Consider the following 25,224-nt stretch of genomic DNA (forward strand, 5'->3'; position numbering starts at 1 on the left):
CCCCCCTCCCCCTTTTCTCGTTTTCCCAGCTCCAGTGTCCAGCAACCGCGAGCCACGCGCAGCCCTGAGCAACCCAGTGCGCGTCCCGCGGGGGCGCTGCCTCCCCCTCCCACACATGCTCCCGCCCCCTCGCCCCCACTCCACCTCCTCAACTCCTTTCCGCATCACCCTGGCCTCTTGTCCTAGCCCTCCCCTCCCGGCAAGGGGCGGGAGGGGGCGTGGCGGGGCCGGGGCTAGTGCTCTGGGACCGGGGATCCTTGCACTCTCAGCCGCACGGAAAGCCCTGTCGTAGCCCGCGCCCGCAGCCGCTGTCCAGCCCGCTTGCTCCGCGCCCCGAAGCCACCCCGCGCTCTCCTCGCCTCCACCCGCGGGAGTTGGGAAAGCGCTGAGTGGGGCATCAGCCGTTGCTCGCCATGGATGCTCACCGGGCCCTGCTCTCGGCAGTTTTCCTCATCAGTTTCCTGTGGGATTTACCCGGTTTTCAGCAAGCTTCTATCTCATCCTCCACCTCCACCTCGTCCTCTTCGTCCTCATCCTCGTCCGCCGAGCTGGGCTCAGCCAAGGGCATGAGGAGCCGCAAAGAAGGGAAGATGTCCCGGACGCCGCGAGAAAGCGCCGCGGGCCAGGGGCACCCGGAGCAGGCAGACGAGCCTCCGCGGCAGGAGCGTCCGCAGCCCGGACGCCAGGAACCGCAGCCCGAGCAGCCCAGTTCCCGGCAGCGGCAGCCCCAGGCTCACGAACAGCCGGGCAGGAGTCCCCGGGTGGTGCCCCATGAGTACATGTTGTCCATTTACAGGACCTATTCCATCGCAGAAAAATTGGGAATCAATGCCAGCTTCTTCCAATCCTCCAAGGCTGCCAATACTATCACTAGTTTTGTAGACAGGGGACGAGGTAAGTTAAAACAACAAGCAAAACAAAACAAAACAAAAACAAAGAAGCCCGATTTCCCTTGCATAGGTGCGGCTGGCTGCCTTCCCCTCCCCTTGTCTGTCCCAACCCCAGATCAGTTCTATGGAAGGTTTGAGTTGCCATGTCTCCCCTTCCCGTTTATATCGCCGTCTCTTTCCTGAGACACTATAGATCTTGCTTGCTTTAGACGCGGTGGAGTTTGTTTAGTTTCTGAATCTGTCTGTCCGGGACGTGGACTGCTTCGGTTGAGATACTTCAACCTGCGCCCTTCTTTCTTTCCTGTCCAGAAAGGCATTTGTTTTCTCCGTTGCTTTTGTTGCCCGTGGTAGAACGTGTTGAGGATGTGGGCTGGCAGCTGGGGACCGGGAAGTAGGTAAAGGCGAAGGCTGGTGTGTATATGGGGGGGTGGGGGTGGGGGTGTGGTACTGCCCTGCATTGAATGAGGAAGGTCAGCACCACGGTTTAGGAAAATGATCAGAGAAACATCTCTTTGGAGTTCTGGGGCTCCTAGGGATTGTGAATAGCTGTTGAAGCGAGTGTGTGTGTGTGTGTGTGTGTGTGTGTGTGTGTGTGTGTGTGTGTGTATGAGAGAGAGAGAGAGAGAGAGAGATCGAGAGAGAGATCGAGAGAGAGAGAGAGAAAATTCTCTATAGAAGTTCTCGCGTCTGTCTGCACAGCTTTGAGGCGGGTATAACAAAATTCTGCCCGACTGGAGCCAGCAACTGGAAGTGCCCGCTAGCTCTGTGAGGAAACACTGCGAAGTCCTTTTCTCTGGGTTTCCCAGATAAGTCTGAAACCAGTCAGCCAGACTGGGAAGCTAGTTCCTCTGGGGTTCAATTTGCCACTCTCTAGCTCAGGTAAATCTTGTTAGGGTGGCAGCATAAACTAGTTGATTTGAATTAAGAAAAATAAAGAAAAGAGGATCCAGGGGAACACTGAGAAAAAGAGGTGGGGGCTGCTGCGTTTTGCGTTTCTTCATTAAAAACAAAACATCCTAGGTCCTCAGGTCCAGAAGGTGGACTCTGCATTTTTCTCACTCTAGCAAACAAAAACCTTTTTGGCCACTTTCATCAGGTCCTCCGCCCGGGTGGTTTCTTCTGTGTGGTACGCCCCCCCACTACTTACACCTCACCACCCACGCTCGTTTTCCTTACTACTCTTCCAGAAAGAAACAGCCCCATGTTCCAGGAGTTCTACAAGTTCAGGAAGTCAAAATCCATAGAGTGGATAAATAGAAAAGAAATAGAAGAGGGGAAGGCAGGCAGGCAAGCAGGCAGGAAGGAAGGAAGGAGAGAAAAGAGGGGAACTAGTAATCTACTCTCCTGTCCTCTCCAGACTCCTTGCAACTCCTAGTTGCACTCTACCCACCCCTTCTCTAGCTCTGGGGCTATATACCTAAGACCTGCGAAAACTGAGGTTCGGAGGAGTCCAAGACAGTTAGGAGGTGAGGAGGAACCTTAAAGAAGCCAGTAACTCCAAAGAGAAATAGCAACTCACCCCTCACCCCAGATGCCTTTGCCTTATCTCTTTCCAGAGCCACTAATGGCAGACTAATTAACTGACCCTTAATGAGGGTCGTAAATTCTTCCCCCGCCCCCTCGGCTCTCTCGGACCTCCTCCTATCCCCAGTTTCTCCAACCTGCCCACCAGCCTTCCTGGCAGCGCGCGGAACCTGCTCCTCGCAACCTGCCCCCATTCAGTTCCCTACGGTGGAGCTTGGCCGAGGGGTCAGCGGGGTTCATTAGCTGTTGAAAGCCCCAGACAACAAATTAACTTCGTGTTTTTTATGTTGAGTTCAGGACAAACGTCGACTTGGAAAAGCCACATGGCTTCTTTGTAGTTATATGAGCTGGCGATTTGGTTCCCGGCTTCCATAAAAGTTGCGACTCAGTGTAGAGCCTCCACCTCCCCCACGGGGCCTCTATATCTCAGGGAGAGGATGCGGCTCCCCTGGACAGAGAGAGAGAGAGAGAGACAGAGAGAGAGAGAGAGAGAGAGAGAGAGAGAGAGAGAGAGAGAGAGAGAGAGAGAGAGAGAGAGAGAGAGAGAGAGAACTAAGCAAGGGAGAAGAAATCACTTTCAAATTTCTCTCCCGGCAAGGACTTCGCTGTACGGGAGAACCTCTGCCTCTCTATCCAAGGTTTTCGGAGCTCCAAAGAGTCCTTGCAGCGAATTCCCACTCCCCTCCACATCTCTGCTGGCCGAACGCGGAGATGCCTGCAGAGCCCAGGCCCACGTGCTCTCCATAGAGGGTAGTGGGCTCCCTGGCTTTTTAGGGGGGTGCATTGCTTCTTGGAGGGCTCCAGGACGCAAATAGACTTGGCTAGCGGGCTTCTTTTTAGCCTTGTCCTGTAGAGCGCAGTGTAGCCCTGCCTCTTCGGGGCTGCCGGTGCCCCCAGGGATCCTCAGGCCGGTGCGTACGCCGTCAGACTTTGAGTAGGGGAGGTTGGCCCACGGCCCAGCCTGGTGGGGGGCAGCGAGGGTGGGAGTGGGATGCTGCTCCAGACCCTCTGGCAAGGGACCAGCGGATGTCCCGCACAGGTCCCAACACGGGAGGAGTTTTTCTGTAGGACTGCGGTTCTCACATGTTGCGCTTCTGCCAGCAAGTGCTAGAAACGTCACGGAGCTTGGCTAGGCGGGTATCCCTCAGGAAGAAAGACAAGCGGGAACTGTTGAAAAAAAAATCTAGGTTCTAGATTACCTCCTCCCTTCTTTGGTACCATTCCAGCTGCCCCTCCACCCCCACTCCATGAAGAAGTCTAGATATATGTGTGTATATGTATGTGTTTATATACTCATACACACATATATGACATTTTTTCTCTGGGGTTGGAAAGTGGGTTGGTGGGAAGGGAGGGGAGGGAAAGAGGACCTAGGGAAGGGGGGAAAGGGAGGGAGGAGGGATGGAAGGGGTGGTAATGATTTGCCGACAGCAATCCTGGCTTGATGAAGGGAAAGCTTCACTTTCCCTTCACTGATTTTGATTTGAAGTGTCACAGGCTGTGACCTTGGGTTGGACCTTCCGGGGGTTGCTTAGCATCAAGTCCCTGATTGGAGTATTTCAGCTCAGTGATCTAATTGAGTGTGCATGTCATAACATATCAAATATTGTCTAGTCTCCCATAATGAAGGGGTCTCAGCCAATGGCACATCCCCAGAAACTTCAAGAGAACTTCCGTTCCTCTGAAGTGGTAGCTTTTTTACTGCCCACCTCCCGGTGGGATTGTCGCCCAGTTAATTGCAGAGCCGAGCTGGGGCTGGGCGTCGGCTGTTGGCGCTGCAGCCGCCGCCCAAGGCTCAGAACTCAGGAAAGCTTCTTCATCAGTCCCCTGGCCAACAGACAGTGTGGTCTCTGAGCTCACTCGTTTAGATGGGTTTCTAAGTTGAAGATGTAGCATCAGTCAAGTCTTGCTCTGATCAGGGCTCAAATAGAGCAGGATCTCGGATCTGGTATACTTATCTATTTGTTTAAGTATGTTTATATTTGTCTACTATTTTCCAGGTCAAAATACGCATTGGGAGAGAAGAGGGAAAGGAGCAGTCTTGTTTCCTTTTCTCTACTGAGCTTACCTGTATAGGAGTGTATTTAAACTATTTAAAAGAAGATAGGACTGATTCTTCACCCAGTTACCAAACAAACAAACAAAAGCAAAACGGTTCAGGGTTGTTTCGTTGTGGCCAAAAGATCTTAATCAGAATGTTTATGCCCTTTGGGTTTGTCGGGCACATAGTTGGGAGGGCCTGAAATCTCTGGGGGAGTTTTTCGAGTTATTATTATATGAGTGAGAAGTCAAAGAACATAGCGGTAACTTGTTCTACTCAATCTCATGCTATTAACAAATCAGAAAACCAGGAAGAAAGGTAGGAAAGTTAACTGGGACAGACTAAGCATGTGGGAGTAGGGGAGATCGGATGGGTGGGAGTTGGGGATGCCAGGATCAGAATTTCCCCATCTTGCTGCTTCTTAGTTTAGCAGTGTGAAAATTAAGCAAGGGGATTTCTGATATTTGAAGAGAGGCCTATGGATAAGAATTGTTTCTGAAATTGAATTTGGAAAGGAGAGAAATAAAAAGTATGTGATTTCTCTACTCCACCCTTCGTGCTTTGTTATGGCCAAAATATCATAGAATGTAGGAAAATTACAGTTGGCACGTGAAATAACTCATTAAAAAGCAGATGGTGCCTGAGGGCCTTAGGACCCCCAGCATTGGAGCTCCACAGGAGAGCAGGAGTGGCTAGAATTCTCACAGATTTCGCCAAGCCTTTGAGAAGGCCTGAGAAAGAGAAAAGAATAGAGAAGAGAGGAGAGGAGAGGTGAAAAGAAGAGAGGAAAAAGGAGAGGTGTAAAAGGGAGGAAAAAGGGAGAAGAGGGAGGGAGATGCTCACAGCTTTTACTTATGCATGTTTAAAATGTGAAGAGAAGCAGCCTGATTCCAACAGCAGGAAATTTTAAGTCTGAAGAAAAGAAAATTATTATCTAGGAAATTTACTATGGTCATTAAATGGAGGGGGCAGGGGACCTCCTAGAAGATTTTAAACTATGAAGAATTTTTTTAATGGGATCTCCTAAGCAAACAAGTAGAATGTAGAAAAAACGTGAGAGACAGGACAGCTAAAACTCCTCGGAGAACTTAAATCCTAGGCCATACTCTCTTAGGATCTTTCTCTCTGTCTTGTTTTATTTTGCTTTTCTTCTAGCAGAAAATTACGGAGACACTTAGGAATCCGATTATTACTTTCAATATAAAAGGGAAAAAATTAGGAAAAGCTGGGGAGGGGAGCCCTGGAGGAGCCTTGGACGTTCCTCAGCTGTTAGTGTGGCAGGAGAGAAGAATGAGACTCCAAATCTAGGTTCATCTTCTGTGGGATGTTTATGCTAAACAGCGGGTTTCTGGGTGGACCTGAAGCCTCGCTATAGTGTAATCAATGCAGCGCCTTTGCCCGGGCAGTGTTGTCGTTGGCAGAAGGAAAATGAAATATAAGCAGGGAAGTATTTTAATGGGGACGGAGGGAATTCACAACTGTTAATTATTTGGTGACCTTGTATTCGATTTGTTCGAGTCCCTTATAAAAACACTAATGCAGACCAGACGGCAGAAGTGAGGAAGCAGGGCAGAAGGTTCCAATCTAAGTTTTATTTCCTTGGTAAGAGGTAGCAGCCTTGGAAAAAGAGTGTAGGGAATTCAAGCGTGTGTGTGTGTGTGTGTGTGTGTGTGTGTGTGTGTGTGTGTGTGTGTGTGCGTGCGCGCGCGCGCGCAACATAACGTGGGTATTTAAGGTGTCATCTAGAATTCAGGTCCTAAAGTCTGGCTCCTTTAATCGCAGTGAACAGACCGGTCCTGGAAAGAGTCAGAGAGAAAGGGAAGGAAGCCAGGTTTAGACGTCTGATCTGGTCTTCTGGGTGAGATGATCAAGACTTGAAAAAAAAAATCCATAATCTAACCTTTTATCCGGTTGACATTTCTTTAAAGATCAATGGATAGTTCTCAGCCCAAGATCTTAAGGGTCGTTTGATTCCAAAAGCAAGAAGCTAAGCCTGCTTGCAATCTATTTTCGATGATGCCTACAGGCTACCTGGACAGCTTGTTTTTTTGTAAAGCGTCCTAATTCTCTTGATGTTCTTGGCCGGTCCTTTGGTGTTCGGAAAGGCAGATCTGAGAAGAATGCCGCGGTCCTTTCTACTGACTGAGGAAATCAGGCAGCCTTCAAGTTTGCAGAACTGAAATGGTGGTGGGGGTGGGGTTAGAAGTTTCTGAAACGTACCCAAATAATCTGTTCTCCAATTCATCGCCACCACCAACAAAAATGTGGTCTCTACACGTACGTATGTACATAGTGAGTTTCATTGACTCCGTCCTCTTTTAAACGGAATCTGAAAACGAACAAAGGAGTATTATCCCCTCCCCCTTTAGAAAGACCATTAGTGACTGTTACTGGGTTAGGATGGGATTCTGTGGGTCTTTCTAGCCAATCTGCGCCAGTGGCCCAAAAAAATTGGTTTGGCCATGGATTTGGATTTCCCAGCGTATCAATAACATCAGTGAGAACGCAGAAAAGTCAGTGTGAATCAGGAACTAAATCAACGCGTCCTTTAAATCAGGCATTACTTTTTATCCCGGAAGAGAAGGAAGGAAAGAAGGAAGGGAGAAAAGAAGAAAGGCAGAGAAGGAAGAAAAGGAGGAAGGAATGAAGGGAGAAAGGAGAAAGAAATGAGAAAAGGAGAACGTGAAAAAGAGGAAAGGAACAAAAAGAGGTAGAGAGAAAGAAAGGAAGGAAGAAGGAAAGAAAGAAAGAAAAAGTTTGGGAAGACCCTGTGGGGAAGGAAACAGTTGTTTCCTCTCAGAACTTGATGTTTGCCCAAACCCTGAAGTACTAGCTAGCATTCCGCAAAAAGAAGAACGTTAGTATAGTGTATCTGAAGATAACCAGCCCCCTCGGGGTATTTACTAACTACTGGTAAATAAGGCTTTCTGGTAGCTTGGAGGGGGGTGGGAAGCTGCTGGTTGAGGGGTACAGACTACTCTGGCTACAGAGATAGTAGTATTTGGTTTTGAGGCTGCCGCTACACTCCCTAATGGCCGGGCTGTTTATTTTTAAGCTCAGTGTTTGCTAAGTGAAGTCTCTTGTTTACTAGAATTAAATAGCTCTTCATTCGCATAATGGGTTCCAGAGTTTTTGCTTTTCTATTTTCTGGGGGAATCAATTAGCGCTGTTGCGGGAATTGATATTTTGGGTATTCATGAGATGGACCTGATAATGTGTATATTGTAAAGTTACTAAGGCAACTGGGACAGGAGGATTTTTCCGGGACAAAGGTCTTAATCGAATAGTCTCCTGACAGCTTTGAGACCATGAATGACCAACACCAAGGTAAAAGTTGGGGAATGAGGAAGAAATTGGGTAGGTGTTTACAGCTACAGTTTCGGGAACACTACGTCCAAAGAAGTGAATTTGGGACACACAAACGGTTGCTTTGGTTTTGGAGTTTGTTGGTGATATTAAGTAGGAGAGAGACCCAAAAAGAGGGAGGAAGGAGAGAGACAGAGGTAGAGACAGAGACAGACAGAAAAACAGAGATAGAGACACTCAATAAGAAGGGAAGAAGTTACAAAGGAATATAGAGATAGCCAAGAGACAAAGACAGAGGCAGACAGGCAAAGAGAGAGGCTCAGAGAAAGTGGCACAGAAAGACCAAAAAAAAAAAAAACCCCAAAAAACAGGGAAATAGGCAGAGAAACAGAGAAGTGGGAATTATTTTTTTGGACATTCTTTTTATCCCCAGCACTTAGTATAGTGCCTGGCACATAGTAGGCACTCAATAAATGCAAGATGACTTGACAGAAAAAGAAAGCCAGAACTCCCCCCTCCCCCAACCACCCTTACATTTACCTAGATACACTGAGCTTTAGTTCTTAAGACTGATGGGGAGGATGTGTGTGGGCCATCGATGTAAAGGGAGATATAAGTAGGATTACAACTATGATGCCAAGGCTGAAGCCGCGGTCGGTACACTCTAGGCGCTAAGAGTTTCAACAATGTAAAATGCTTAACCCCTGCCAGTTTGGTTCAATTTGGAAGGAGGAGCATAGGGGGAGTAAATGGAAATTGCGTAGAATGAGGTCTTTTTTCGTGTTGTAGTAGAAAGGGAGGAGAGGGCCGCAATCCCAGCAGCAAAGAGAAAAGAAGAGAGAAGAGAGCGCGGGGCTGAGCTCAGACGCCTGGACTGCCCCGGAGGAGGGCCACACACCAAGGCAGCGGCTGGAAGGTCTAGCAGTCCCCCGAACCACTTCCGCTGCGTGTCCGAGAGGCGGCTGGCTCATAGCAGCTGGAAACTGCCTTGTGATATAGGTTTGGGGTTAAAATTGAAAAGAAATTAAATTAAAAGTCCAAACACATCAAACATTAGTTTCCCCCGCCAGGACGCCCCCCCCCCCCCAAAGACCTCTAATGCAGCTTCTGGCACGGGTCGGTGGACTAGGGAAGTGAGCTAGGGAAGGCAGAGCAAGGCAGGAATTGAAGAGGAGGGGAGAGGGATGATGGAAGGGGGAGAGCCCTACAGGTTGTGGTTTGGGTGTAATTTGCAGTGATGTAAAGTTAAGATTTGAGCCCTGATGAATTGGCCGCGAGCCCAGTACCTGATCCACTGTGCGAAGGGGAAACACTGGGAAACTTTCATTAACCCCGGCTTTTCCTCCCTCCCGGGGCACCTCCTGCCACTCACGGGAAGCAGTGGAGCCAAGGGAAGAGTTTCAGAGCGGGAGGTCAGGGAGACATCCCAACCTCGGATTTCATCTAACCCTGGAGGCGGTAAATCAGCTCCCAGGACCCAAGTCTGGGGAATAGAAGGAAAAAAAGGCCGCGGTGGGCAGCAGATCCTTGGTGAGGGCTGAGGATTGTTGGCTGGGGCTGGGGTAGGAAGCTGGATTTCAGCAGTTTTCTTGGGAGGAAAAAACAGGCTGGTTAGGAAGTTAGGAAGCTTGGAGCCTTGGTACAGTTTTCCAGTGAGCCGCAGAAAGTGCTAAGTAAGCGCACTAGAAATCCCCACCTCTCCAAGGCTTTCCCACGGTTGAATCTCCTCCCAATGGGGAAAGATTACAGGGCAGAAGAAGGAGAACACGCCAGGAGAACAGAATGGACTCCAGTTACAGCAGCATCACCACCTTCTCTGGGAAATGAACCAAGAGCCCAGGTTTTTTATCTGTTTGTTTTTGTTTGTGTTTTTTGTGCCAGAAGTTTTCCCGTTTGAGTTTTCCCAAAGTGCCTCAGTAGCCCCTGCAGGACCCATTTCCCAGAGGCCATAGACGAAACCTGAAAATGTTTGGCTTTTAAACAGGCCTGTAGGTCTAGGAAACCAAAGGGAACAAACAAGGAGCAGTGCTAACGGCATGGAAGACAGTGAACTAATTGGGTGGGAGTGGGATAGGTAGATTGGATCCAGTGTACCCTTTGGGTGAGTAAGGCTGGGGAGGTGGGGGTGGGGGTAGAGAGGGAGGGAGGGAAGGAAAGAGGAGGGAAGAGAGAGAAATGGGGAGAGAGAGGGAGGGAGAGAGAGAGAGAGAGAGAGAGAGAGAGAGAGAAGGAGGAGGAGGAGGAAGATGAGGAGGAGGAGGAGGAGGAGAAGGAGAAGAAGAAGAAGAAGGGAGGAAAGGAAGGACAAGAAAAAGAGGAAAGGAAGAAAAGAACAAAGAAGGAAAGACAGATAAGAAAAGAAAGAAGGAAAGAGAAGGAAGGAGAAAGAGACACATGTAGAAAGAAACTTAGATATACCTCGTGAGGACCTGTGTCAGTGTGACCTTGGATAGAAAGAGCACTTGTGCATCTGCTCTATGGTTAACCTGCCTCTGGCTTCCGAGGCTGGCATGCTGCTATGTGGGTATGTAGTGCTGAGTTATTGTGGCTGCTGCAGTTCTGTTAATTGATGAAAACCCTTTTGACTGAGTAGGTAGAAGTATATGCCAAATACAGTAGGTTGATGACATGCCTTCCATTCAATGGAGTTCTGACTTGGGAACTTTGCCTCCTCCTATTCAAAAAGGCCAGATGGGGCCAACTTGTTATGCTGGGATAGACTGTGTGGATGGGGAAAGGATTTCCACTGATCGAAGGTACCCTGTAAGGATAGAAAGATGAGAGAGTGAGCCTTTTGTCTTCTTACCGAGAATCTGAGCCTTAGAACTTAGGTCCCCCCCTTTCCAAAACTGCCTCCAGCCCCTACCCCAAACTCACCAATGTTTCAGAAGGAAAGAGAGGTTTGGTGGCCTCTGAAATTGCAACAAAGCCCTGATGAATTGGCTGTGTGACAAAGACAATAGAGTTCAGAAAAACATTGGGGGGTGGTGGTGCAGTAGGACTCTACCTTGTTTCTTTTTACTTCCAAGAGCTATAGCAGAAAATGAGAGGTGTCCTTTTTTGGAGGGAGGGGGTTTCTGTTTCATCACACTTTTACCCTCCAAATGAACCTTTGGAAATTTGTTCCCTGGGGCAGGATTGGACTATTTCCTCAAAGCAATCTGGGAAAATTCCCAGGATGCCAGACCTTTGGCATGAAGGGTTGTTGCTCCTTTCTCCACCAGGAAAATGTAGAAAGGTGTGTGTGTGTGTGTGTGTGTGTGTGTGTGTGTGTGTGTGTGTGTGTGAGAGAGAGAGAGAGAGAGAGAGAGAGAGTTTAGTTCTGCTGGGGCTATGTAGTTAGACTGTGTGCATGAAGATCAATTATAGGCTTTGAAGATGAGACTGTTAGACTATCAAAAGATCTCCAATCCAGTCTTTTCCTTTTACAGATGAAGAAACTGAGACCTAGAGAAATGAAGAAACTTAGTTGAGGTCACACATATAGTAAATAGCAGAGCTGGGGTTAGACTCCTGGTTTTATAATGCTAAATCCAGTGATTTTCCTACAGTACCAAATTTCCTCTTACTAGCCCACTGTCACTTCAACCTTCAGGAAGGTGGAGATGGAGAGAGATAAAACCATTGTCAGGTTTCTCATTAGTGTATCAGCTGAACTTATATGGTCATATGTTCAAGTTTGTCAGAAGCTCATAGTAGATGGATAGGATATCCCAGGAAATATTCCTAGCCTGATCAACTTGTTTCCATGTTCTCACAAATAAGGTGAAGCATTTGCCTTGTTTTGTGTATTATTCTAGCTAAACTATAGCAATTCAACAAGTTAGTCATAATGTTCAACACCGTGCTAACACCTTAAGAGCTAAAACTTTTTTTTTCTCAGAATACACCTGACCAGGCAGAAGACTTCCAGCAGGGTGGGCTTTAAGATGCATTGTAGAGAAAAAAATGGGCATTCCAGGAATATCACAGACTCAAGAGAAGCTTGGGGCCAAGATTCTTTCCAGTCCCTCACCCATCTCAAAAGCCTCAGGATACTTTATGGGAACTGTGGAGAGGAACTGGTTTTTCTCATCCTTGATCACCATTGTTGCTTGCCCCCTTGGTCTTGCCCAAATTGTTTGATCCGAAACAGGCTTGTTACATATCACTCCCCTAGCCAAACTGACCTACTTGCTGCGCTCATTCAAGAAATTCCATCTCCTGTCTCAGTGGCTTTTCACTGCTATTCCCCATCCCTGGAATGCACTCCCTCCTCACCTCTGACTCTTTGAATTCCTAGTTTACTTCAAAGTTCAGCTCAAGCACCACCTCCTCCATGAGACCTATCCTGTTTCCTCTGGCTCCTAATACTTCCACCCAAACTACCTTGTATTTACTTTGCATGTATTTTGCATCACTTATTTGTGAACCTGCTTCTCTTGATAGACTGTAAATTCCTGAAGGGAAGTGACTGTCTGTTTTTTGTCTTTGTATGCCCAGTATCTAGCACAATGCCTGGCACATAGTATAGGCACTTGGTAAATGGTTGTTTATTGATTTAGTGAATGAAGACCACTTTAAGGTAGAGATTAAATTTGGAGGGACTAGCCCAATAGGTAGTACTAATAAACATATTCCAAATGTCCCCCATTGGCCTTTCTTCCTAGATGCTGACTTCCCCCCACCCATTAAAAAAAAGTCGGGCTAAACTGAGGCAATTTGATTCAGAATTGAGCTAGACAGACGTTCAAAATGCACTCCACTTGTGTTATTGTTCCCTGGAGGCTTTTGAGCCTTAATGGTGATGTAACTGACTTAAGATATGGAGTTGGAAGGTATAATCTCTATCTGAAACAGGGACCCTCTGGACCACATGCCGACCAGTGGTCATCTAGCTTCCACTAGAAGACCTTCCAATGACAGAGAATTCATCAACCTAGATAACAGTCTATTTCATTTTTGTAAAGCTATAAACACTCCTTATATTGAGCTGAAATCTGCCTCTCTCTACTTCTCCCCTTTGGTCCAAGTTCTGGAGCCCAGCAGAATCAAGTGGCCTATGATCTGTTAATTATCATTTGTTGAGGTGGAGAGGGTGACGAGCATCTGGAAATTCTTTCCAGTGTTCTTTCATCAGAAAAAAAACCCTGCCCCCTTTTTGGTTGAGGGCATCACACCCTTCCATAAGAGCCATTATGACCTCATAGAATCTCAGACTTGGACAGTACCTTACATACCATCTAGTCAGGGTATCCATCATACTTGAAATGAAATCTTTCTTTTCACCCCTGTCTCTTATAATTTTTAGGTTCCCCGATGTTTAACTCAAAGACAACCTCCTCTATGAGGTCTTTTCTTGATCCTTAATGTCTGCTCCACTAAAGTTGTCTCTTATTTTTTTGTGTGTATGTGTGGGGGGGTACACAAAAGAAACAACATAATTTAATGTATAGTGAGCTAGTCTTGGAGCCAGGAGGACCTGGGTTCAATCTCTGCCACTGACATATACTGGCTATGTGAGTCTGGGCAAGTCATTTAATTAACCTCTAGGTAAAATAGATTTAAAAATAGGTTAAAAATTAGGTAAAAAACCTCTCTGACACTCAAAGTTGCAGAGAAGCTTCCCACCTACTTTCATGTAGGGAGTTTCCTCATATGGAAGTTCCCAACATCACTGAAATCCCAGGTCTAATCCCCATCCCTTATCTTATATAGGCTTTTATGTATATTTGGTCTTCCCTCCAATAGAATGTTATCTTCTTGAAGGCAGGAATTATTTCATCCCCAGCTCCTAGCACAATGAAAACATTAAATAAATAATGTTTATTGATTGGTTGGTAATCTAGCCCAGGGCTTCTTAAACTTTTTCCACTCCTGACCCCTTCATCACTTCTTAAACTGTGGCTTTTGACCTCATAGCTCACGCATTTCCTCTACAATATAACAGACAAGCGGTCATCCACCTTTTGCTTGAGGCATTCCAATGAGGGGAAATCCACTCTCTCCAGGGGCTGCCGATTTTCTTTTTGGATAGTTCTAATTGTCACGAAATGTTTCCTAACATTATACCTAAATTTGCCTTTTTGCAACTTGCATTGTTTTTTCCTAGTTCTACCTTATGGAGTACAGAAGCACAAATTGACCCTTTTCCATATATCTCCCCTTCAAATACCTCTGTGGAGCTTCATTATAATAACTGCCTATTGACTTTTATAGAGTTATTGTAAAATACCCATTATTTTAACTTCTTCCCACCTCTACCCCAGCTCCTTCCCCTCTCATATGTGTGCTTTTGTTTTTCCTTGGTCCAAATTCTGGTCAGAAAACCTTTGTTTGAGTCTTATCCTGTTTTCTGACTAGCTGTGTGATCTTGGACAAGTCCCAGCCTCTGTGTCTCACTGTTCACTTGTGTAAAATGAGGAAGTTTTGCTAGATGATGTCTAAGCCCCCTCTCAGTTCTGGAAGCTCTGTGAGGATGCATTAGTAACCAAAGAAATTGCACAGCCTCCTTTCTCTCCTTACCACAACGAAACAAAAAACTAATGTGGCTGCTGGAGAGAAGTGGAGATTTGAAGGTTCTTTGGTGATGTTACTTGTTAAAAGTTGGGAGAAGGTTTTTGAAGCCTTGGGTTCTGACTTTGTTTAAAGCAGCTTTCTTTTTCCCTTTCCCGTCTCAGCCTCCCCCTACCCCTTTGCACCTCTTTCTAGTGTACTAGGCTGGCACATCTCAAAAATGGGGCAGCCATAATTTTCATAGAAATGTTCCCTCCTGTTGTAGAAAAATGGAGAGTGGATCGTACCAGCAGGAAGGGGGGATCTGGGAGCTGCTGATTGGCTCAGCTCAGCTCAAGCATGGTGAGAGTTTCAGCCTGCAGTTTGTACTGCCCACATGTTAACAGGTCAGGCCGGTAAGAGAGAAAACATGTAAATCCATCAAGGAAAAACTCAGACTGTCCTGTGACTACATATCTCAGCAATACTTTGGAAAAGAAAATCTCATATTGTTGTTTCCTGTCCTTGCCTCTGCTCCCTTTCCCCAATAAAGTCACAAACAAAATTTTGGAAATATAGGGATAAAGATGAGTTTGATTACATTTGAGTGAATTTTCTAGTCCTCCCCTCCAAACTAAGTCTAAAGGGACTTAACCCCTAAATGGAGAGACAATTTTGCTTCTCTCTTAGACTGTCTGGATCTTCAGAGATCAAACCAGAGATGGGTCATGGGGGCACAAGAAGCACAAGAGATATTACATTGACTGGTCACCAGAGGGGTTTTTTTTTGCCTTCTGCTTGTTCCCTTTCCCATAAACATATACTAAGTAGGATCATAGGCTTGTAGATTTGCTTCTTTCTGGATGAGGAAACTGAGACCCCAAAAGATAAGGTAACTTGCCCAAGGTAACGAGTGGCAGGGCTGTTTTGAACCCACTTTCCCATAACTTCAAGTCTCCAAATCATTTCCTCTTTGCACTGCATTATATCATCTGTGAGTGGTAGCTCATTTCTGACCAGTGGCCCAGCAGAGAGAAACCCACAGATTCAATTTTACGTGCATGATAGATAATTTAGTCATAGTGAGAAATGCTGAGAACTTTCACAGCCACATTGAGATTGTGCACTGATTTTTTCCCCTTCTTTCCCCTCTTTCTGTCCTTTCTTTCCTTCTTCCACTTTTCTTTTCTTCCTTTTCTTTCATTCTTACTTCCTTCTGCTGACTTTTTCCTCTATTTCAGCACCATCATTGCATCCTATTGGTCAAGACAATATATCAAGGGGAAGTGGAGAGGTGGGGCGGAGCAAGGTATTTGGTGAGGAGGTGGAGAGGTCTGTGAACATGTCTGTGGCTCCTCAACAAACAGGGATCTGAGCTAGGAGTTCTCCAGGCAGGAGAGTGGGCCTCAGGGGATGTTCCTCTGGGGAGGGGGTACTAGAGGGAGGAGGTGACTGGTGAGTTGAACTCTGAGTGTGGTACATTCCTTGCTCTAAACCATAGTATGATACAAGAGAACTGCCTTCAATTTCCTTTTATCCAAAAGAGAAGCAATCTATTTAACTATAATACTAGTTAACATTTCTATATTGCTTTAAAGTTTTGTTGTTGTTCCATCGTGTCTGAATCTTTGTGACCCCATTTGGCGTTTTCTTGGCAAAGATACTGGAGTGGTTTGCCATTTCCTCCTCTAGCTCATTTTACAGATGAGGAACTGAGACAGGGTTAAGTGACTTGTGCAAGGTCACACAGCCAGTGGCCAGATTTGAACTTGTGAAGACACGAATTTCTGATTCCAAACGCAGTGCTCCATCCACCACATCACCTAGCTTTAAAGTTTACAAAGTGCTTTTACGTACTTTATCTCATTTGATTCTCATAACAACCCTGTAAGATAGGTGCTATTATTATCTCCACTTTATAGTTGCAGAAACTGAGGCTGAGAGAAGGTAAATGACTTCCACAAGGTTACACAGCTAATAAGAGGCAGGATTTGAATTCAGGTCTTCCCGAGCTCAGCACTTTATCCACTACATCACTTAGCTGTCTTGTTTTAAATGAAAAAAAAAAAGTATTTTTGAAGAACTCCCCTCAGACATGCAGTACTAATTCTGTTCTTCTTCTTTCTCCTCTTCCAGGGACAGAGAGAGAGAGAGGAGATGAGAGAGGAGAGGAGAGGAGGAGAGAGAGAGAGAGAGAGAGAGAGTGTTAAGTCTAGACTTTGTTGAGTTCACCCCTCAACAACTAGTGTGTCAGCTAGAGACATTTCCATGTTCAGAACCATGTTAATGCTAAGTAAAAAAGAAAAAAAAATGCTCTCCTCCTAGGACCTAATGATCTAATTACATTTTAATTAATTTTAAAGCAGAAGATTCCCTTCTTGAAGAGTGATTATCCAAGAGTAAGGATGTTTAAAGATGGATTGAAGAGAGTGTTACCTTACAACCACAGCCCTGTTTCCTTAAAGGGAGGTAGAGGGAGTGTAGCTCTTCCACGTCAACTCTTTTACATTGTACATGAGGAAACTAGGGCCTGGAGGAGTTATAACTTGATGATAGTCATGCATCCAGCTAGTGACAAGTGAAACTAGAACCTAGGTCTTTTTCCTATACTACACTGCCCAACAGGCAGTGGATAGAACACTGGGCCTAGAATCAGGAAGACCTGAATTCAAATCTCAGACATGAGCTGGGTGACCCTGGGCATGCTACTTACCCCCATATGCCTCAGTTCCTCATCTCTAAAGTGAGCTGGAAAAGAAAACAGCAAACCATTCCAGCATTTTTGCTAAGAAAACCCCATGGACTTTGTCGGACATGACTGAACAACAACAATACTGCCCAAAGTGGTTACTAGAACTCACCATGGTGCCAGGTCACAAAGCCAGAGTTTGGTGAGGATCCGGGTGGGGTGTCCTAGTAGTACAGCCCTCCATCAAGGATACAAGGGACTCAAAACTCTGTAGACCCTAGAATAAAGAAATGCCTTTTGTGGGTTACTAGCACAGTTGTAGGGAGGTAGAGGAATGTATGATGTTGTCCTAAATTTCTGAAGGATCCACAAAAGATGTGCTCAGTGTCACTCATCACTTGATAACTGACAGTGACAAAAACTGAAGGGCAAAGAGTGAGAACAGAAAGGAGTACTGTTACTGGTCCACCATTTAATCAAATTTTTTTTTTGCTCCAAAGCTATGAGTTTTACTCTTGATGATCCAAACCAGGAGGATCTCATTCAGTGCTGCAGCTTATACTTTGAAAAAAAAAATAGCTCTCTCCAATCCATGCTGCCATGTGAGCAAAATAAATAAAAATCAAAGTCTTGACCTATCACAAATAGGGCCAAAACCTGGTTATCTTGAAGGCTTACAAAAACAGAAGTGGAAATTATTTCCTAAGGGAATGCTGACTGTAGCACTATTAAATTTTGTTTAATCTTTTTTTGTAATTTCCATGAAAGAAAAGTCACAAGGCTTTGGCTAGCTTCCTTCATGTCTCTTCTGTAGTCCAGATACTGATGCAGTATATGTAGGGAGGGCTTAAAGCATCTTAAAGACACTTTTCATTATTCTTTCTCTATATCCCTCTTGCTGTGAGAAGCCAGGAATTGATTAGGTTTCTGAGGCAGGAAAATGAAGCCTCCAGGTGAGAGGTCCCGTGACTTGACTACATCAGTGGCTGAATCCAGGGCCAAACTCAGGGCTCTTTAAAGGAGGTAGAAAGGAGAGAATGTTGAATTCCTGTTGAATTTGATGTGACCCTGGTTGGTCTGAAGGTCTCGACTCCCATAAATCAACTGGCTGTCCTCTCCAGAAGGCTTCCCCCACCCCTCTTTTTTTTTTTCCTACCTCACTAACCCTTTCCGCTGCTCCATTTCAGGTTGAGGCATGTGCCTATTAGAGAGCAACAGCCTCTGAAAAGTATAAAGGGCCGGCATAGAGTGTTTCTTTAGTCTCCATTTCTAGTTCTGGTACTAGCTGGGTTTGCAAAGGCAGTAAGGGTTGAACACAGGCTCCAGTGACACTTTTACTATTGAAATCTACCTAAACTTTACTAGCTTCTGGGGAAAGCCCGGGGCTTTGGGGATTTTTGTATTTGCTGGGTTGTAAACATTTTATGAGAAGGCAGTTTGGGGGAAATCTGGTTAGCTTTCCGCCTTGCACATTGGATTGGTGTTGGGCTTCATGCACGAACGTGTCAAAAAAGAAGTCCAGGTTTACCTAGGTCCCAGAGTATTTTCCTTGGATTGTAAAAGCCATCTTCCCCCGTGCTCCCCCAAATATCATTCCCCAGTTGTGAACATGTCCTGCAAGTCCAGCTCTAGAATCTATTGGAGAGTAAAAGAAGGAGGTTTCTGGTTGGATGTTGTAAATGTCACTGTTTTTGTGGATGCATGAAACCCCTTCTGAGAGTGTCTTACTCAAATGCTGCAATTATTCTGAGTACACCTAAGGTTCCCATTACACAGCTATGTCCATGTATGCTTTCTATTCGGAGGTAGTCCTAGGTTGTCTATCACAGTATTAAGTGGAGAACTGAATAAAAAGCCAAGGAATCTGATTCATGCAAAGTGTCGATCTGGATTGTTAAAGCTCTGGATCTGATAGGTCCAGAATTTTATTTTTTTTTTAACGAGGGCTAAATTATTTGGGGTAAAGACCTCCCTTTCCTTTTTGCTTCATTTTTCCCTTGTTTGAAGGTCCAGGTAGTAGAAGGGAAAAAACTCTTAGTCCTCTGCATAGGTTTTAAGTCCTTCAGTCAATCAATAAGCATTTATTATATGCCTACTACATGCCAGACACGAGGCTAGGCGCTGGGGATACAAGTACAAAGAAAGAAACAATCCTTTCTCTCAAGAAGCTTACTTTGTAACAAAAGGCGAACTGTTGGTTTTTCCACCTTCTGGGAAAAGGCCTGTGAAGAGGTTGCCGCTGCTGTCTGACTTCCGCCCCCAGCTTAGACTACCCAAAGCAGACTGGGAGGGAGGATTATCTCTGGTCACCGTTTCTCTCCCTCCCCCCCCCCCCCCACGGCCCCCGACCCCAGTGCTCTTTCAGGCTAGGGCCTGGTAACTCTGGGGGTGGTAAGGCCCCAGGGCTGCCCAACTACCTGGGACGGCTTCGTTCACCTCCCCCACCTCTAACCTCCTTCGTCCCCTCCCCCAGCCCCTGCTTTTCCTCCCAGGGGGCTGCCAGAGAGAACTGGGAAGATTTCCCCCTTAAGTGAAACTGACTGTAATTATTTTTTATCTCGCAGACGATCTCTCGCACACTCCTCTCAGGAGACAGAAGTATTTGTTTGATGTGTCGACGCTCTCAGACAAAGAAGAGCTGGTGGGCGCGGAGCTGCGGCTGTTTCGCCAGGCGCCCCCGGCTTCCCCCCGGCCCCCGGGCGGCCCGCTCCACGTGCAGCTCTTCTCCTGCCTGTCCCCCCGAATGCTGGACGCCCGGACCCTAGACCCGCAGGGGGCGCCCCACGCCGGCTGGGAGGTCTTCGACGTGTGGCAGGGCCTGCGCCGCCACCAGCCCTGGAAGCAGCTCTGCCTGGAGCTGCGGGTCGCCTGGGGGGGAGCCCGGCGGGGAGACCCCGCCGTCGTCCCCACCGCCCCAGGCTGAGCCGCCCCTGGACCTGCGGAGTCTGGGCTTCGGCCGGAGGGTGCGGCCGCCGCAGGAGCGAGCCCTGCTCGTCGTGTTCACCAAATCCAAGCGCAAAAACCTGTTCGCCGAGATGCGCGAGCAGCTGGGAGCCGCTGCGGCCACGGCCACGGCCGCGGCGGGGGGCGACGGCGCGTGGCTGCCTCCCTCGCCGCCGCCCCCGCCGCTGTCGCCGCCCGCGGGCGTCCGGGACGCTGGCTGGGGGCTGGCTTCGCAGGGCCGCCGGCGGCGACGCACCGCCTTCGCCAGTCGCCACGGCAAGCGGCACGGGAAGAAGTCGCGGCTCCGCTGCAGCAAGAAACCCCTGCATGTGAACTTCAAGGAGCTGGGCTGGGACGACTGGATTATCGCGCCCCTGGAGTACGAGGCGTACCACTGCGAGGGGGTGTGTGACTTTCCCCTCCGCTCCCACCTGGAGCCCACCAACCATGCCATCATCCAGACCCTCATGAACTCCATGGATCCCGGCTCCACCCCACCCAGCTGCTGTGTGCCCACCAAATTGACTCCCATTAGCATCCTGTACATCGACGCGGGCAACAACGTGGTCTATAAGCAGTACGAGGACATGGTGGTGGAGTCCTGCGGCTGTAGGTAGCGCCGCCTTTCCCGCCGTCCCAGCCCGGGGACGGGAGGGGAGGACTGCAAAAGGGAGAAGGAGCGTTGCCTGATGGAAGGGGGGAAATCACCCCGAAAAATGGACCTGGTGGATTGCAGAAGAGGATGAGTAGGAGGGGGAAGCGGAGGGAGGCGGTGGCCTTGGGGCACTGACCGCCTCGGAGCCTGCCTTGAACACTTCCTTTCACCTAGAGAGAGGGAAATGGACTTTCACACCTTGCCTGGCGACCCTGGAAAACAAGTCAAGGATTTGCTTCGTGTTTGTTGTCATTGCTTTTTCAATTTCCTTGAAGCACCTGTATGTCTCACGGGTTTTTAATAGGGGTGGGGAGAGGAAACAGCCCTGTGTTTCACAGCTGTCCCATGGATTGAAAATTATTATTTACAAAAAAAACGGGGTGTGTGTTGGAGGTGGCGGGGGCGGGGCGGGGCGGAGAAGGAGGAGATTCACCTCTAACCACATCCCAATCTGCTCTGTCTTTGGACCATGCTGAGTTTTGTATTTCCTTTCTGGGTGAAGTCAACTTTCCCTGTGGCCATCCAAACGGAATATCCTAAAACAGCAAAATCCCTTCCCCTTCCCTCTGCACACTCCCCCTTCCCTTCAAAAGACCCAGAAGACCCTTGTTCAGATTCTTCTTCCCTTAAAAGCACCACCTTCCAAGACAATTTTAGCGTAAGTGGGCCAAGTAACTCAAATGGCCTGAATATCTTTCTTACTCAATCTGACACCTTCTCCCCTTCCCCCCAGCTTCCCACGACTGCCCACCGTCCCTTTCTCAGTACTATCAGAATCCGATTGTGGGGCTCCAGATATGGGCTATTTTGCAAGCTTTCCTTTTTTTTTGTTGGGGGAACAGGGGAGTTCATGCCTGATAGAGTGACAAGAATCAGTTCAAGCCAGGGATAGTTTAGGTCGGATAATGGACAGAGCCAGGAGAGAAATGAGGCAAAGGCCCCCCAGTGAAGTTGTTCCCCCCTCTCCCCCTTAGCTGCCTCTTTCTTTCAGGATTATCTGATGATCCAGGTCTCCTTCTAAGGTGAAGGCAATTTCCCAAGTACAAAAAACAATCAAGTGAAAGGAGAGAGGGGGGATGGGTGGGGTTAGGGGGTGGGGGAGGGAGAAAGAGAGAGAGAGAAAAAAAAACTATATGAGAGACAAGGGTTGGGGGAAAAAGCCGAGGGACAGATTTTGAGGGGGGAGGTGGTGGTAACTAACCCACCCGACTCAGAGCAAGTTGGGAGAGTCTAGTCTTGATACAGGAAGAGACAAGGAGTGAAAGGAGGAGAAGCAGAGAGAAAGGATCCAAGAGTATAGAAATGCCTGTCTCTGAAGTTTATCTGAAAAGTTTCTCCCTTTTTCTCTCTGACATTCCTGAAAGATTACCAGCCAGAAATCGCCTAGGGCACCCCCAAAAGAATTGTTTCAGATTGTAATTACCAGTTAGGCTATGTTTTTAAAACTTAGTAATGAAAAACTGTGAAAAGAGCAAAGTGTTACATTGAACAGGGGAGGGGAATGGGGCAGTGGGTGATGATGGTGTTGGAATCAGTTTTCGTAATGCAGGGAATTGGGTACGGCACTATTTACTTCCTTAGTTCCAGAGCAAAAAATGAAGTCCCTCCTCCCCGCCCCAGCCTACACCAGTATTAATTTGTAACCATTGTCCTAGAAGTAGGTCTTCTAAAGGGCTTATTTGCTCCCCACCTTTGGCTTGTGAAATTACTTCAACCAAGAGAACAGCTAAGGGAAAACAAGGTCTGGGTTTTTTCCCGCCTGTGTAGTTTTGCTCTCTCTCAGTCTAACCCTGTTAGCTTGTCTGGTTCACAGAACTATAAACTGGCGAAGAAAAGATGGGAATAATAATAATAAAATAATAATATAAAATACTAACTAAAAAAAGGACTTGGCCAGGAGCAATAATTTAAAATGCACATTTGCTTTGGATGCACTGTTGTTCATGTTAAGACTGTATATATTTGTTTATTTAAGCAGCCTGAAAGTGCAAAAAGGAAATGAACAGCATACATTTCATTTTAATGTACAAAACATTATATGCACTCGAAATGTTATAATTTCTAATATTTTTAAAGTTTATATTTGAGTTGTACAAAGTTACGCATTAATCAGATATTTCATTCTTACATAATGTTATCATTTCCTTAAATAATATTACAAAATTTAAATTCTGTCTAATGGAGATTTTTGTTTTTGTCTACCTCACTATAATGCAAGTATTTACAACTCTAAAGTGACCTGAGGTAAATTAATATTCAAAACATTTTTACAGTACACTTTTCCTGGATGATACTCCAACTATTACTGTATTATTAAACTTCCTTTCTCAAAATCTCAGTCTGGTTTCATGTATTCTGTTCAGAGAAAACTTTCTCAAAGAAATGTTGGTTGTGGTATAGGCACATTTCAGGGGGAGGTATGGGCTTGGAAGTCTGAAAAGTCATTGGATTGGTTTGTTTTTAATCTCAGACAGTAGCTCTTTCAATTCAAGATGGTTTTGTATTTTCATGAAACTTTTATTGTAACATTTGTTCTTCCCTGGGCTAAATCCCCATCTTATGTCAACCTGTGAAAAATCCTCGTGAGAATATGACCTGTTCCAGCATCTCAGGGCCTAAGGATCTCTTGGCTTCCTTCTCTTCCCCTTTAACGTTGGAGGGAGAGAGAAGACAAGAGTCTGCCAATGCGTCTGTAGTTACTGTTGATGTCTGTACTCATTTATATTCTTGGTAACACAAGAAGCAAAAAGATAGTAAATGCTCATTTATTTTTATGGAATGGCCCTGTAAACTCTTCTGTATCCAATACCTTTAATCTGAATTTTCGGTGATTTTTGAATATCAGGAGCAGCTAATTGCCAGGGTGAGCATGGGGAAGGCCTATGACTTTTACCACTGTTAGGACACTTGGGTTTGTGCCTATCAGGCTGGAGGCTGCAAAGCTCTGTAGATTCACCACCTCTTTCCAGAAGAGCTGATCCTGGGACCTTTTTTTTTCTCTTTAAACATCCTCAGTGCTTATTTGAGGACCTCTCCCTAGTACTCCTCACCTGGACATTACTACCAAGGTAGATTCAAACATAATTGGGAAATATTTAACAAAATAAATAAAAGTATAATAAGCAGATAATATTAATATGTGGTTTGTTAGGTCAACATGCAGCCCACAGTAGCCCTTATGTATCCCATTTCTGTTTGAGTTTCACAACACTGCTGTTTACTGTGCTGCATTATTGGTGAAGGGACCCATTTGAGGAATATCAGAAATTCTTGTTACTGGAGGCTCTAGAGCATACATACTTTAATGCTGTTCAATTAAGTTATGGTCATTTGGTTCATCTGTGTTTTTGAAAACTTCCATTATTTTAGACAGAACCATACAAGCAGTTTTCTTCTTTAAATACAGTATAGTACCAAGTGGTGAAAAACTAATCCATCATGGTGAATGCCTTCATTTTCTTGAAATAATTAAGAAATGAACCATATGTAGTGATTTTAAAAGAGAAAAATGTTCTAATTGACCTAGGGACATTGATAGAATAGGATACTGTTAGTGATAGGACTGTGGCAGCTAAAACCTGATGACTCAACTATCTAGAGGCCAGGATCTAGGTCTGGACTTGAGAATTATATATTTAGAGTTGAAAGGGACCTTAAAAATCATCTAGTCCCACCTACTCATTTTACAGATGAGTAAACTGAGACCAATAGAAATTTAAGACTTACCTATCATTACAAAGGCAGAAAGTATCAAGATCAGGATTTGAACTCAGGTCCTGTGATTCCAAGTTCAGTTCTCCAAATTCAGCATTCTATCAGCTATGTTACTCAGCACTGATGACTTCTTTGAGAACACTGAACTACAGACTTCATTTCTTTGTGCCTCAACTTTTTTTAAAATTTTGAATTGCTGTGTACCCATCTCCTTGTGAGATTTGTAAAATCTGTTAGGAGATCTAACAATCTCCAAATTGTTAGGAGAAAGCTGTACCATAAATGCCAAAGGTCATTACCCTTTTGCCTTGAAAACAGTTCCATTATTCAAAGCCTTGAATGCTTCCCTCTCCTTTGTTTAAAGAGTCCAACATTAGTTTAAATGCTGGACCTTCCCTTGTCCCTGGTCTCAGATATGAAATCTTTAAGAGAGATTTGTCTGTATTTATTTAGTAGTTTATAAGTTGAGAGCTATAAGGGATCGTAGAAATCATCTTGTCCAATCCCTTGTGTTTACAGATGAGGAAAATGAAGTCTAGAGGAATTAAATACTTTCCTCAAGGTCACATAGGTAGAAGTAGCAGAGCTGGGAGTCAAATTCTGGAGAATGTTTGACTCCAAATTTGCCCTCCTTCCCTCTGTACTACTGCAGAAAAAGAGAACCAACCTTATAGATAAAGTGTTGTGACTATGCTCATTTGTGGTAAATGTTTACTGAACACACATCCTAGTGACTCACTATGGGTCCTAGGTTAGGGGTAGTTAGTTCAGAGCTCTTATTCATAGTTTGTCTGTGTGAAGAAGAGCTTTTTCTTTGTAAACTTTTAGATGGCTATCCAGAATAAATGAGCAGCATTTATCTTATGAGATTGTTTGGTTTAAGTTTAAACAAAGCTTTCTGTATTCATATAAAAAAAACCAGCCTTCATCAAAAACTGGAGGGTTACCGTAATTACAGCTAAGAAGGACAACAGCAACCAAGAATGAC

At 45.9% G+C, this 25,224-nt stretch overlaps 1 protein-coding gene across 1 annotated transcript; it reads left to right on the plus strand.

Annotated features, from left to right (window-relative positions):
* The first annotated feature begins 413 nt into the window (after positions 1-413).
* Positions 414-20,484, plus strand: GDF6 (growth differentiation factor 6). The gene is given in 3 exon segments (XM_036744355.1): positions 414-894; positions 19,489-19,801; positions 19,803-20,484. Coding segments are annotated over 3 exon segments (1,476 nt in total).
* Positions 20,485-25,224: the final 4,740 nt, after the last annotated feature.

The sequence above is a fragment of the Trichosurus vulpecula genome, chromosome 1 (assembly GCF_011100635.1).
Source record: "Trichosurus vulpecula isolate mTriVul1 chromosome 1, mTriVul1.pri, whole genome shotgun sequence".
NCBI lineage: Eukaryota > Metazoa > Chordata > Mammalia > Diprotodontia > Phalangeridae > Trichosurus > Trichosurus vulpecula.